General features: G+C 30.3%; 1 protein-coding gene across 1 annotated transcript; it reads left to right on the forward strand.

The window, feature by feature from the left end:
• The first annotated feature begins 11,439 nt into the window (after nt 1-11,439).
• LOC136082808 (beta-1,3-galactosyl-O-glycosyl-glycoprotein beta-1,6-N-acetylglucosaminyltransferase 4-like) lies at nt 11,440-12,913 on the forward strand. The gene has a single exon (XM_065802226.1). It carries the CDS (start codon nt 11,701-11,703, stop codon nt 12,904-12,906), a length of 1,206 nt encoding a protein of 401 aa, XP_065658298.1. The 5' UTR covers nt 11,440-11,700; the 3' UTR covers nt 12,907-12,913.
• The last annotated feature ends 3,475 nt before the right edge of the window (nt 12,914-16,388 follow it).

The following is a 16,388-nucleotide window of genomic DNA, read 5'->3' on the forward strand; positions in this document are numbered from 1 at the left end:
TATGGCTAATAAGAGATTCATCATGGTTAAAAAAAGAAACTTCAAAAAAACTTAAGAATAGAATCTTTTTATATCCTGTTGCTCCTAATTAGTAGTAGCTCCTTTGTTAGTAGTTAGAGTTTTCTTTATAATAAGTTCAAAGTTACGGTATGGTTTACTATATAAAATAACAAGAAAATTTTTTTTATCTACCTATAAATCTTTGATTAGTTGAGGGGTTGGGTGAAACAATAATATCCTGGGTCTAATTAGCAGGCTATTGAAGGTCTGAAAGCAAAGCTGTATACTTATGTCTTGAGTAGCTTTTTTTTTTTTTTGCTGACTAAATATCTCTCATTTTTACTCAGAATATTCTATGTCCAGAAATAAATATCATGAATCGGATAGAATGTCCTAGCATATTTGATGCAGCTTTAGCATCAAATATGCTAGGATATTTTATCTGATTTAGGATATTTAAAAATTAGTTATTTCAGACGCTCTAACGGTCTTATCACAGAGCACTGAGGAACAACGCTTAACCAGGTAGTTCAAACCTAGGTAGTTCATTCTTTACCAATGAATTGGTAGGTAATGAGACGTGAACTTCTTTGTTAAATTCTATCCTAATTATCTTAAATTTAATCCAAATGTAGATTTTTACATTCTGGCAGAAAAGACTTTAATCCTATTACACTAAATAGTTTAAAGTCTCAGTTTTTCAGTGTTGAGCGTCTCAGTTTGTAATTGCTTGCAAACTGAGGCGCTCAACACGTTTAATAAATAATTTCGTAAATGATCCAACAAATTATTGTACGAAAGATCAAAGTGGTAGAAAACCTTACTTACAGCTCGCCAAGAGCGAAAAATTGTGTATGCCTTTAGTAACCGTACAATCTACACAAGACAAATAGGCGCTGATTTGGGATTGAAATGCTCAAGATGGAAGGTGAATTGTGCAATTAAATAGAAAGGTTTCCTGAACTCTGCGGTAGCTTTCATAGAGGCTGATTCCATCAACAGCTGCATAATATCAGAGTAATAACAGTGCCATGTTGCATGGTTGGTGTCCCTGATAATGCTCTTGGTGCCCTTTGTCGAAAAAATTGCATAGCTCATTGCTTGGAAGGCCGTGCTCTATCTATTAATGAGTGAAGTTCTTTTTAAACTTAAATTATGCCAAAATTAAATCAAAATACTAAACATAAAAACCATCCCCACCACCTATTGTTTTAACATATCTTTTAATAATATTCGCGGCCTGTGAAGCAACCTTTTATCAGTTGAATCTTACCTCTCACAAAAGTTCACCAGACTTACTTGCTCTTAGTGAGACTAATTTAAATTCTGCTATTCCTTCTTCTAATCTCAGTGTTGATGAGTACTATCCTTTGATTCGCAAAGACTCCAATAGTCATATGCTTAGCTTAGGGGTATACATACCCACCAATTCACCTATTTGTTGTAAAATCAGGTTCAAATCCTTTGATCATTTCTTTATGTGCTTCTGCTTAGCACTTCTTCACTCCCCTTTGTCTTTTTTCTTAATTGTTCTCTTTCTTCCCAAAACTGCACTCTTTTAGATATAATTTCTGATCAAATTAACCATGCTCTCTCTCTTTACCCTTAAACCAATGTTGTTATTATTGGTGACTTTAATGCTCGTCACACTGAATGGCTCGGCTCTAATGCCACTACACTAGCCTATAACTTCTGCATTTCTCAATCTCTTACTCAGATAGTTAACTTTCTGAGTCGTTTTCCTGATAACCCTAATCATTTACCTTTATTCCTTGATTTAAGTTTGGTCTCTGATCCTAGCTTGTGTTTAGTTTCTCCTTTTTCTTCCTAAGGTGGTTCTAACCATGCATTGATCTCTTTAAATCTTTCATCTTGTACAGATTCAAAGCTACATTATTCTCATTTCACTAAATCTCGTATCTTATCTCAGAAGCTAGGCTCTAGAGACTTTTGGAAAATCTTCAACAGTGTTGTTAATAAAGGAAGGTCTTACATTCCATCCGTCATTCATGAGTCTGATCTTATTACATCTTATCGTCTAATCAGTCTTATTTCTGTTAGAAGCAAGGTCTTTAAGTCTTTAATAAACAAATTTCTCACATCCCATCTTGAGTCAAATAACTTGCTGTCAGACAATCAATACAGATTTTGATCCTCTCGCTCTATAGCTGAATCGCTAAATGCTGTGACTGAAAGATTTTATTGTGCAATAGATGGAGACGGAGAAGCTAGGGCTATTGCTCTAGATATATCTAAGGCTTTCAACAAAGTTTAGCATGTTGGTCTTTTCCATAAGCTTGTTTATGTATATGGTGTATCTGGAAAAGTATTTGAGATTATCAAATTGTTACTTTCTAACCGTTTTATTAAAGTCATCCTCAAAGGCCAACACTTTTCTTTTTTTTCCAGTAATTTCTGGGATGCCTAAAGGTTTTATCCTTGGTCCTATTTTGTTTCTTATCTACATTAATGATATTTTGGACAGCAAAAAAGACTTTTAATTGTTAAAATAAAGTTTCAAAGTTTTTGCTAAATACGGGCTATTTGTTGTTTTTTTTTGCCTCCACAGCAGCACCTTCTGGAGTAGCAGGATGGTCTTATTAATTTTTTTCTCTATTAAGTTTTGGATCGTAATTTTTTTCAGACAATCAACAGCATATAAAGACTAATTACCTGAGCACATTAAAAATATAATTATCTTGATATATGCGCAAAAAATGTCTGCCGGTGTTTTGATGTTTTAGAAAGTCTGTTTTTAAATTTCTCTCTCTTTTGTTTGTTACAGTATATGATATCTTTACATATGTTATGTATATAATATCTATATACGCATCATTGCAGTAATATAAAAAAAAGAAGATTGCAGTGGTAGGGACTCAAACCACTGCAATTTGCTTCTGAACTCTGCAAGCTAACCACTCGGCCACACAGACTGTTGTCTGATGAGCATTTTAAAGTTATTCAACAAACAAAAGACTTTATAAAACGGCAGATAAATGCTACAGATAAAAATTAAGGACTATAGTGGAGGGGGCTCCACTATAAAGTTTTGAGAGATGATTAATGACACTAAAATGCGACACTGCATCTTTGACTTTGAATGTGGAATATCATTTGTTAACTTTATAAAAATTGTTCATATAGTGAAATATTGAAAAATTTCTAGCCATCCAGTTTTAAAACATGTTTTTGACCTGAAAAGAGTGGCTGTGACTGACTACTGCACATATATACAACCAAATCTTTTTGTTTAACTTAAATTACTTGTAAAAAAACATATATACTACATATATACCATTGTATATTTGCATAGACACAACATGTATAGTAAAATACTCACATTTGCAAAAGTTTGAAGAAAAGTTCAAATAATACTTTAAATTAAAATAATAAACTTAGTAAAAGAGCAACAAAACATAAATCAGAATTTTTATCTTATGTAAATCGTATTTAATGTTCAGTGATTGATAGCTTTGTGATAAAAAGTTTTGCAAAAAAAATATTCATGACGAGTATTCATATAAACTTATGTGTTATATTTAAACATTTTTAACGTAATTAAACAAATACCAATCTAAAATCTTTTGCTTCAATGCACATGGTAAAAACTTTAAACTTTTCGCTTAGTCTTGAGCTCAATCTAAAATTTAAATATATAATGGCATACAAAATCAGGGCCGTAGGAACAAAAATTATTTAAAAAAGGCCTGAAAGGGATCATACCCTAAAGGAGAATAAATTCCATTTAAAATGCCTGAACCTTATTTCATGAACAACATGTTTAGCGATATTTAATACCATCCAAAAGTTGGCGATAAAACGCATGCGCAAATAATTTTTGGTATGTATTTTTATGAAAGTCGGCAACCTACTTTTTTTTTAACATTATATTTTGCCGTTTAATAAATATAACAGTTTCCATAAATTTACAATTGAGTTAATGGCCGGGACAAGAAGAAGGCATTGATTTGCCTTATCGCCGAGCAACGTGTTACAATTTATAATTTATAATTTTGGGAATCTTTTCCACATAAGTGGTCCGCGATTCTGAACTGAATAAGAATTTTGTTTAGAATAAGATTTTAGTATAACAAAGTTGTTTGCGGAAAATCTTGTAGCATATTTATGGTTTATTTCTTTAAAATAAGTTTCAAATATTTTGGGGGACAGTCCATATTTTGTTTTATACATGAACTGTAGAACAAGATGGATATTAAGTTTAAAAATATTCTGGGCACTAATTATACGAAAAAGAGGTTCACAAGGAACTGCTCAACCAGCTCCAAATATGATTCGAACAGCATGTTTTTGCTTGCTTTAAAGTTTTAGCTTAGTGTGATTAGTACTTACCCACATGATGTTGCCGTAAGTTAAGTAACTATGTATAAAGGAAAACTATAATCTTTTTAAGGGCTTAAAATTTAAAAGTGGCTTAACTCTATAGATCATGCGAATGTTTTTTGAGTTTTTTTTTCCATAGAATTTATATGAACTTTCCAACATAGATTTTCATCAAAGTTCACACCTAAAAAAATTACAGATATTTGCCTTTTGATATAAGTTTTATTCATCAAAAGATTGGAAAGAATAAGTGATATTTCTTTTGTTTTGCCTGGTTTGTGGAAAAGAGAAAATTTAGTTTTATCAACATTCAAAGACAATTTGTTGCATACTTGCATTACTTTTGAACGGCATTAAAAATTCTTAACCGTTTGTCCGCATTTCGATCCCAGAATGCTTTGCGAAAAGTTTATCAAGTCTATTTTCAGAACCGCAACAGTACCCTAAAGTATTATCTGGTGTAAGTTTAAAACTATTTTTAGGATTAAAATAATTTTTGGTAAAGGCAAAGAAAAAGACAGAATCCTAAAAGTTAGTTGGGTTTGAGACAATTCCCTGAATGTACTCCCCAACAGTCAAACGTTTCATGTTTTAATCGAAAATTTTCAAAAATTGTATTTTCGAAAATGAACCCTAGTAATTACACTAGGTATCTGTTTTATTTTACAAACATGAAAAATTAAAAGCTGTAAAAACGTGAAAAAATAATTTAAAGTAATTTATTATTTAAAATTATTTTATTAAAATAAAAATTATTTTATTAAAACAATTTTAAAATATATTTTCCCAGTAAGAAAAAGACGTCGAGCCGCAGTTGTAATTTGGTCGCGACGCAAGTTAACTAAATTCCAACAATGTTCCGCCGAATAACGGTGTTATTCTAAAGTTTTTCTATCAAACGTTGGAACAACGCCGGAAAAACATTATCATCTAACGTCTTAAATATTAACATTAAAACGACGTTGGAGCAACGTTGGTTGTTTAACGTAAAACCAACGTCTGATTAACGTTACAACGACTTTGGAACAAAGAAGCTATTTTTACGTTTGGGATTGTCCATAAATTATGCAACGCAATATATATTTAAAAGCAGAAGTAGAGATATAAAACACTTTTATGGGGCAATTTTTATTAAACTTAATGACCTATTTTGATTTTTTTATTTAAAATAGACTCTGCGAGGGAAAACTTTTGATCTTTTTTGTTTTGTTTATTGTGAAAGTTTGCGTTACGTAATTTATGGACAATTTCTTTTTACTTTGGAGTCGTCCAAAAATTACGTCACGCTTTAGGGGGGAGGGAGAGGCAATTTTGTGACGATATATTACGAGGAGGAGGGGGTCTCGATTTTGTGACTGAATTGTGCAGCAAGAAAAAAACAACTTTTGTGCAGTAAAATTAAAAAAAAAATTGATACCGAGAGGCGAACCCAGAACAAACGGATTACTAGCCTGATGCGGAATCCATCTGTCCACGCTAGTGATGCAAGTTGAAGGAAAATTATGTTTATAATTAAATATTTTTGCATGTATAAAATGTTATACATTATATATATAATATTTTGCATGTATTATATATCGAAAGTAAAGATTTTTAAAGTTGGTATCATGTTTAGGATTGAGATGTTAATCTGTATAATTTTACACGGAACTTTTGGGGTGAAAAAAACAACATTAAACAGACTGAAAAGTACTAATTAATTAACTCAAAAAAGCTCAGAAAGTTAAAGACATTATTGTATTTAAAATGGTTTTGCATTTTGTAAAATTTTGTACTCCCACCCTCACCTCCTCCAAAAAAAAACCTATAATTTTTTTTTTATAAAGGGGGGAGGGTACAAAATTGTTGCATAATTTTAAAGGTGGAGAGGGAGGAAAGAAGTTCAATAAAAAGTTACGGATGCTTAACGGGGGTAGGAGGGGCGGGGGAATGGAGAGGTTAAAAAAATGTCAAAAACTGCGTGACGTATGGACGACCCCTTTTGACATAAAAGCAACGCAGCATTCCAACGTAAACACAACTTGATTTTATAAAACAAAAAAACTTGCGCATTTTTAAAATGGTTGAAAACCGTTGGTTAGCGTTCACACGCTAATTTTTTCTAGTTGTTCTGAATTTAAAACACATAAAAACCTCTTTATATTTTAGTTGTTAAATCCACAGGTTTGCTTTGTTGTTTTTGTATAAAATGATTGACCAAATATTGGAAATACACACAATAATTCCAACTTTTATTAGTTCAAATTTGAAATATATCTTTACTGAAATGGGTTTTAAGTAGATATCAAACAAAAGAAAATCCCATTTAACCTTAATCTCACATTGAAAAAACACATACATACAGAAATGAAATGATTTCCTTTAAAAAAAAATTTCTTTATGGTGGTGTTATGATGTTTATTACTTTTTCTTCAAATTGCTGTTGAGATTTTTTATTTAGTACTTGCAAAATAAGATATATTTTTCTGATTAATTTTTTGTAAACTTATGATATTTTATGAAACTATAAATAAATTAATATAGTTTATAATAAAAAAAATTTGAGACAAGAATATTTCTTATCAACAAATGTTATATCAAGTATTTCTAGAATGAAATTCTAGAAATAACTGTTTAACTGTTTTTAAAAAAATGAATTATTTAAAAAATTGAATTTAATGTTGCTTACTGTTATAGTCAATAACACATTTCAGTAACTGGCCTTCATAACCAGGGTGATCAGAGTTTCTTTTGAGCATTGAGCACTGAAGATTTAATGCAAGGCTTCTGTTGATTGCTCACTAAAAATGCCCAATGCTGTACCCTTTAGAGCAAAAAAATCAGGAACATGGTAGAACACTGCATGGGTTTTTGGGTGACTGAAACTGGCAGTTGAAGATATGAGTTCTTAAAGTTTTTGATATTTTGAAAATATGCAGTATTTAGTGTCCTTCCAAAATAGGAGCTAACATCACTCTTAAAATGTTGGAATGTTTTCACAAAACCAAGCATATGGTCTGCCTTTTCTCTTTCAACAATTCTTTGTAAAACATTCATATTCTTCAAAAGCTTATGACAATCATTCCCAACAAACTCTCCACCATGATAAGGTTGTAATTTCAATTTAAGAAGCAATGGCCAATCTTTGCCTTTAGACCATATCTTTAGCATTGATTTGTACTGATGATTCACAATTCCAAGCAGAAAATGAAGTTCCATTAGGGGAATAAACTCAATAACTTGTTTGACATCTTCTTGGTCAAACAATGGGTGTTGAACAACATTTTGAAAATCCTTTGCGCACATTTTTCCATTCTCTTTCTCAATGAATGCTTTGTATTGCATCCTAATGAATCTAAAATTTCTTGGAGTTCTCTGTTATTTGAGGTCACTAGATTTAACATCACACCAACAGCAATGGGGTTTGCTGGAGTGAGACTAAATACCACAGATGATATTGGCTACTTCATGTCAAGTGCTATAAAGAAAGGCACATCAATTTTCCCAAATAAACTTAAAATTTTTTTGACATTTTCATAAGTTTCTGAAACACTTTAAGCAACAAAAAAAAGTAGCTGAAGGTTGGCACTTGTTTCTTTCCCATGTTCTACAAACACGGGAAAAGGGCTTTTGTCATTTAAGGCTGAAATTGTTTTAACATTTTGACATCCAAAATCGGAGATAACACTCAAACTGAACTTGAGGAAAGATCCTCCACCATCAATACCTAGTTTGATGAGAGGCGGTGAAGTGATTGCTCTAACTCTGAGAATGAAGTTATAAAAATCCTCTAAACTCTTGCAGTGAACGCCAAAGAATCAGTTTTTGTTGATGGCCTTGTAAGTGAGATTTTGAAAACTTGAATTAACTTTCAACTTTTCGACCAGCCATTGTAAAATTTTTGCTAAATTTTGTTTCAACAATTTTTGAATTTGTAGTCTTGTTTAATGTTACAGGCAGTTTTTATTTGATCTTTTTATTTGAAAGAACTATATTGATTTAAACTTGAACTATGTCTAAATTAGTTAGAGAAGTTCTTGATATGCACTGAGCTCTGGAGGGACCTGAAGTAATAGTTAAAGTTTTTCCACTTTCTCTGCTCAACCTAATTGTGCTCTTTAGAGAGGATACCTTTTGAGTTAATACAGAGGACGCAATTTTCTCAGCAGTTCTGGAATCAGTTGCTATCATTTTCTTTAAGTTTTCAAATTTTGTGGCTTGTAAAAAATCATGTGTTATTCCTCTTTAGACTACACTGAGACAGTTTGAGCATAGTTTATTAAACCTACTTGATGGTTCTTTCAAATCGGTTAAAAATGCAAGTTTTGCAGAATGTCCTTTTAGTTGATCAACCTGGCAAATTAAACAGTTACAAGAATCTCCTTTGCAGTGCTTTTTGTACCATTGCTCTGCAGGAATTGCATATGCCCATATGCAATTCCTCTGTCATCCTTAAAATCAATGGAATTTCCAGAAAAATTACCTAGTATTCTTTCCTTGATGAAATCAATGATGAATTGGGAGTTCGACTCCCACCACGTCCCTGGAAGTACCGCGCTCAACTTAATTTCTCCGCGCAGCGGCCTTGCTCGGCAAGGTTCGTGTTTCGGAGTTAAAGAGTTGAAAGAGGGTTGCACCAGGAATATCAACTAAAAAATAAAAAACACAAAAAAATGAGTAGCCTCCTCGACTGTAGTGGCCCCCCTCGGGCCTTGAGGAGGTGAATAATCTAAAAAAAAAAAAAAAAAATTCAGAAATATGCCTGTCACATTTTGAAAAACAAAAGAAACATACAGATTGCCGACAATCTTAATGAGTTTTTCTTTTATATGGCATTACAGTGGTTAAAAAACTGATCTTTGAAAAATAATTTCAATACAAGCTTGTATTGTTGTAAAATCTTTTAAGTTGTTTAGGCTGATGACTGATTAAATGTAATTACTTTAATGTTGTGGCTTTTCCCGGAAAATAAGAAACATTTGTTTTCATATTTTGTGAAAAAAATGTGAAAAGATTTTAGGATATACTTCAATACAAGAAAAAAAGCTCAAGAAGGTTATACATATTTGATTTATATAAAAAAACTTGACTCTAACATTAATTTTAAAGTTATTTTATAAATTACCAATTAATTTTAAATTTACAATGCTAAAGTAATTTTTACAATATAAAAAAAGTTTTTTATTATATCCAATATTTGGTCAATCATTTTAAACAAAAACAATAAAGCAAACCAAAAGCTTCAACAACTAAAATATAAAGAGGTTTTAATGTGTTTTAAATTCAGAACAACTACAAAAAATGCCTTTTACAATGGGTTTTCTGCCCCATATTTTATACAAACTTAGACAAAAAAAGCACTTTTTTTGCAGACAAAGTACACACAAATGTGAAGTCTAACAACCATAGAATCCCATATCCACTAGTCACATGCAGTTGTTACTAGATTAGCTATTTGATGTAACTTTGAGTCTTTAAAAAGCATAAAAAACCACAAAAATTTGCTATATTTTGGCCGTTTTTTCAAGGGCGAGATTCCAAATTTAAGAGCTATATCTTTGCACAAATAAAAGATATCTTGCTTCAATTTTTTTTGCCTGAAAGATACATGCCAAGGCTTCATTCTATTAAAATTTGAAACTTCCATCATTGATAATAAGGTTAGAATAAAAACGTAAAGCATCCATTGTCTCTTTTTAAAGAGTGTCATACCCAATACTTTAGGTCTCTTTACGCAACCACAAGTGTTAAAGAGCTGATTTTTTGTCAGGTTATAGCCAACACATATATGTAAAGAGTTTATGATATTTTTTAAAAACTCCATAACCCAAAAGTGAAAAAATAAAATAAAATAGATTTACAACAGGGCTTCAAGTGCGATCAGTAGCGCAAAGTGCTATAAAACTTTAAATGTGTTTCTCTCCTTTGGATATAGAGATTAGATTTTAATTTTTACATTTGGTGATACCTGAGACCTTGCAGATTAATTCCCCATCGATCGTTTTTTCAATCCTCAAAATTGAGGTTGGGACCATCTTTGGTTAAGTGTGCATAATTACCAACTTACTAAGATAATGATAAAGGCGTTTAGCTTATTTGAAAATAGCTGGGTATGAAAAGACTGGGAAATAAGTGCAGCCACAAGGCAAAATGCAATCTAGCCACGGGCTACGAGTGTTGACGGCATACAAATTTTAAATTAAAAAAAATATATAAAAAAAAAAAAAACTTTGTCAGTCAAACGGCTTTACCCTAGATCCGCGCCTGGGCATAACGGCCGAAATAGCATGTTGCATTATCGCATTCATATGCTTAAAAAAACTAAACAACTTATTTAAAGGTTCTTTCTTCATCCTCTCTTTTTACATAAAATATTTTCTATATATACAAAGTTAAAAAGTCCTATCGCAATGCTTTAAAATGAAGACCTTGGAATGAAAACCTTAATTGTCACAAACGATTTTTTTTTTCAGAAGAGCATTTAAACTATTAATGTTTTTCAAACCTTTTTTTTTGACAGTCAATTTGAAAGACATAATTTTTAAAGAAAAATTTACCAAGAGAATTTACCATTACATGGACTTACATTTAGGAAACCAAAAATAACAAAAATCCAATTTGTATATAAGTGGACATTTTGAGGTTTTCATTCTGAGGTCTTTATTACAACCGTCATTAAACAATCGTTAAACATTTCAATATAGAATAATGCGTGACTTTCGACATTTTTATCTACGTATGTATTGTAATTATACGTATTAGACGTTTGTATTGCAATTATACGTACTAAAACTCCGTATAATTACAATACAAACGTAGTTTGTATTGTAATTATACATTTTCTTATTCGTTTGAATTGTAATTATACTTATTAGAATACGTTTAATTACAATTCGCATCCAAGCGTCTTAAAACATACAATAGACGATTAATCATTCTCGATATCGTTCGTAAGTCTTGAACAGCTTTAAGTTAAAAAATACTGGGAACAAAGTTCATGTTTATGTTTTTTAATCTTTAGAACTTTAATGCAATTAATTGTTCTTCCTTTGAAGCAAATAGGTCTTTCTGCGACACTTGAGATTTTTTACTATGCGCTTTTATCGGAGAATACTAATTATTTTGATAATACTGGGCATTATTTTTGTTTTATTCAAAACTCAAAGAAAAGAAAAATCAAAACATATTGAAAAAAAAAGACTTGCCAAAAGTGAAAAACGGTTTATCCACAAAAGACACAACAAAACTTTAAAAAACAACCTAAAGTCGCTAGCTGGAAGACAACGTCAAGGTCGGGTATTTCCTAAATCTACGAAAAGAAAAAAAACATTCAAGGAATTTGACGACGGTAATTATAAGCTACACCGACTCTTGTTTCAAATGTGGGATCCAAATAAACAATACAATCAAGCTAAGCTTTTAAACTGCGATAACTTGATAAGTATGTACGAAAAGAAACTTAATCAAAGTCACCTTTTTGCTCGTAAAATAAACCAAAAGTTTTATAAATACATTAACGTCTCTGAAATTTACGACACAATACGGCGCAGCTGTGTACCTGTTCATAAAATATTTTCCTATAGAACTCCAAAATACAGTTATGATTCTTATCCAATAGCATATACAATAACACTCGACCGAACTGCTGAACAATCGTTGCGTTTTTTGTCAAGCATTTATCATCAGGACAATATATATTGTATTCACCCTAACTCAATATTCGGTCCAACTTACTTAAATGTTTTTAAAAAAATTTCCGATTGCGTTCCTAATATTATTTTACCTGATCGAATATATGGAATAAAAGTAAAGACATACAATCGCCTATTAGCACAAATAGCATGTTTCAAAAAACTTCTTAACACCACTATTCTATGGAGATATGGATTTAATTTACCCAGTTCTGCTTTTCCATTAAGAAATAATACTTATTTAGTGCAATATTTGAAACAAAAACCGTATGAAAACGTTGTCCCGTGGGATACACCGGCTGAACGTTTTCAAAAACGTTTTATGTACTCGTTTGCTTTGAAAGAAATTGAAGGAGAAACGTTACTTGTACAAACAAATATTAAAAAAAAGAATCCTCCTGGAAACATTAAAATATTTCGAAAAGGGGAGCACTTTATATCAACCCGTGAATTTTGGGAATTTCTAACTGAATCTAATATAGCTAAGTCATTCTTAGAATGGGCACACGACACTAAAAGCCCAGAAGACTTTTTTTATGCTAGTATGAATCGGTATAAAGGTGCTCCTGGAGGAATACCATATAACGAAGAGGATCTTCAACAAGAAGAAGCATTACAGACAGTAGAGTACGAAAATGTAATTGATTTGCCAGATAGCGATTTTGTTATTAATCTGTGGAAATCTGATCGCAGTATAAAATGTCACGGTGTGTATAGAGATGATATGTGTATTTTTGGATCAGCCGATTTAAGATGGCTAATTCAACAAGATAGTTTGTTTGCACTTTCTTTTGATTATCGAGTTGATCGTGTAGCAATAGATTGTCTTACAAAACATATACAGACTCCATTGCTGCCGGAATATAACGATCAAACAAATAGTTTGTTCTCATAATATTTTATTGTACAAAAGTATAAAATAAAAATAACAGAGAAAAAAATAAATGACAGACTCCTATCCATATAAAGATTTTAATAATTTTTTATTAGAAAAAACTTCGCCAAAAGTATTACTAATTGACCGGATATATAGATTGCATTTTTAAAATATCACTTATTAAATAAAAGCTAAAATTTGAACTGAAATCAATTGATTTTTTTTCATATATTTTACTATTTGGTATTTGTACAAATATGGGGGGGGGGGGGGTTACTATTTGGGGTATTTAGTAGTTGTACAAATACTGAAAACCCATATTTGGCATCCCTATTTTTTATTGTGTACCGTGACGCCTACTTATGTAACAAAATAGTACCTCAAAATATAGGACTTACTTAATTGGCTAGTTTTATTGTCATTTTTAACTTTCTTTAGGTATATAATTAATATATGTGATGTAACAGCTGTTTTGTGTGATATGGTATAAAAACTGGAGACATTTAAATTTTGTTTAATACAATTTTTAATATACATAAATAAAATTTGAGATTAGGAGTTTGTTTAATTTCCAACTAACCATCATTTTCAGAGCGTTAATTGTGCCATTTTAGTGACTAGGCACGAAATCAAATTGACAAAAATCTTTTTCAGAAAAAAAAAAAAATTTTCCAGCGTAATTTTTTCTTATATCTGTAAGAGTTTTGTAATCAAATTGTAATGAGCATTTTTTAGGTAGACAGAAAATAAAGCTGAGCAAAGCTTCAATTGTATTTTATAATTGTATCAGCTTAAATGTGGTTGCTAAAATAAAAGCGTTATTTAATTACTGTTTATGCTTGGTAGACATTAGCATTCAATACTAGTATAGAATGTGACAGGAACGTAATTTTCGCTAGTAATTATGAAATTTTTTAGGGGAGAAGGGGGCAGCTTTGAACATTTTTTAAACTTTTTTTATAAATCAATATTTTTAATTATTCTAACCACTTTTTTTCTTCTGAATAGTCAAAACAATGATTAAGGAACAAAACTGCAGTGTTTTAATAAATTCTGAGCAAAAATTTAGCCAGAATTTCTATTTCTTTAACACGCGTGAAAATGTTCAAAACTGCCCCAACCTGAGGTAGCTTTGAACTCACCTGGGGTAGCTTTGAATTATCTCAGGAAATAACTAGAGATTATATTTTTTTTTTGTTTAAATAGAGCATTGATTTACATTTAAATTTCATCAAGTTTAGGTTTCTAATAGTAAAAATATTTATATTTTTTATATAATCTAATCTTATAATCATTCTAGAGAGTTGATCAAACAAAAGTTATATAAAGCTATTAAAGCTGTAAATAGAAGCAGCTTAAAAAAAAAAAGGTAAAAAAACTAACCAAACTTTAAACTTAAAAAAACCCAATTATACCGGTAAATAGTAATGGATAAATTTTAAGTTTCTATTAGTAGCAATACATAAAACAAGGGTTATGTTAAAATATTAAAGCATCCACTGATCTAATTAAAATCTTACACTTCAAAAACACAAATGTTTGTGTTAGTGCATTGTTTAGTATGGTATTGTATTATAGAACATTTGAAAAACACTAAGAATGTAATAAAGAATATATATATATGTAATAAAATGTAATAAAGAATATATATATATATATATATATATATATATATATATATATATATATATATATATATATATATATATATATATATATATATATATATATATATATATATATATATATATATATTATATATATATATATATATATATATATATATATATATATATATATATATATATATATATATATATATATATTAGTAGAAAATCACTTAACAAAATTTTTTTCCATTTAACACTGTGTTTCATCAACAAAGATTCATCAGAAACCATCAGATTTCTGATGAATCTTTGTTGATGAAACACAGTGTTAAATTGAAAAAATTTTTGTTAAGTGATTTTCTACTAATATATATTTGCTCTGTTCTTTTAAGAACATTGAGCACTCTATTGTGTAGAATACTTTTTAAAGTTGTTTAAATATATATATATATATATATATATATATATATATATATATATATATATATATATATATATATATATATATATATATATATATATATATATATATATATAATAAACCTCAAATAATTTTTAAAAGAATCTTTGCAAACAACAAAATCTAAACTTTAAAAAAAAACTATGTAAAAAATCAAAATAATTAAAAGTTAAGATAACTCAACATAGATTAAAGTATTTTTCGTTTTAGCTTGGCTTTTGAGGATCTAATTTTGTAAGTTTCTTATTTTTCAATTTCTAATGATGTTTCAAGTCTTGCCTTGCGTAAAAGATAAGATTTTTACATTATTTTCTGGGGTGTCAGTAAGAATCTTAGATTTCCCACTTTTTCTACCTTTATTTGTTTTTTTACGAGGTAGAGCTTTTGGATATAATCTTACTGATTCAGGTGTTATTGTGTACTGTGATTGTAAGACATTGCTTGTAATTTTTTGCTCATCATCCTTATAATCAATCATACAATCTTGTTTTTGCATAACTATGCCTTCAGGTGTAGTAGGAGTTTGATGTGAATTATCATAGGTAGCTATACTAAATGTTTCTATCAGAGGGCGATTAGTTACTTCAGTACTTTGAAAGTTGTCATTGCAGAAAACAAGTCGTGAAAAAGAATATATTCCAGATGTGGAAAAATCTGCAAGAACATTCTTGACAATATATGTCGTAGTATATGCTGGTGTCACTATGCCAACTAAATCATGTATTGTTATTGTTTTTCCTAGATTGCATAGAAGCCAATCATTCTGAGAGACAGACAGTGTTTGCTTGAAAGGACCATTAACTGCCACACCCAAAGGTTGTATTCTATGAGCGCAGTGAGGAGGAAATGTTAAAACTATCGTTTCCACAACAATAATTAATGGCATCTAATGTACAATGGCTTTCATGATTATCCCTTAAAAGTAAAACAGGATCCTCTTTCGAATATCTGAGTAGTTTTTTTATATGTTCTAGAACCTTTAAAAACAATGGCCCTGTCATCCAGCCACTTATTAGACTGTTTGCATAACCATTACAAGGAAGTCCTTCTTTTATCATGGTGTCATGAAACCGTGCTCTTGGAAATATGAAGACAGGTGGAAGGAAATTTTTTATGGCATTTCCTAATCCACACATAGTAATTAGTTGTCCACGTTCAGCAGACACTCACTGTTCTACTTGCTTTGTTCCACGTTATGCTACAACATGGGGTTGCTTGTATTAATGTCATAATGCTGGTTTCGTAGATATTATAAATTCTATCAGGAGTGAAATTATACTTTTTTAAAACTTTTTCATAATTATCAAAAAACTGATTTACGTTGTGCTGAATGAAAATTGTTGAACGAGACAAAATTGTATTTTCAGGTTTTCTAAGTGAAAGTTCTTGGTGACGTTTCATGAAACCCTTCAACCACTCTATACCAGCTT

This window comes from Hydra vulgaris, chromosome 07 (assembly GCF_038396675.1).
Source record: "Hydra vulgaris chromosome 07, alternate assembly HydraT2T_AEP".
Taxonomy (NCBI): domain Eukaryota; kingdom Metazoa; phylum Cnidaria; class Hydrozoa; order Anthoathecata; family Hydridae; genus Hydra; species Hydra vulgaris.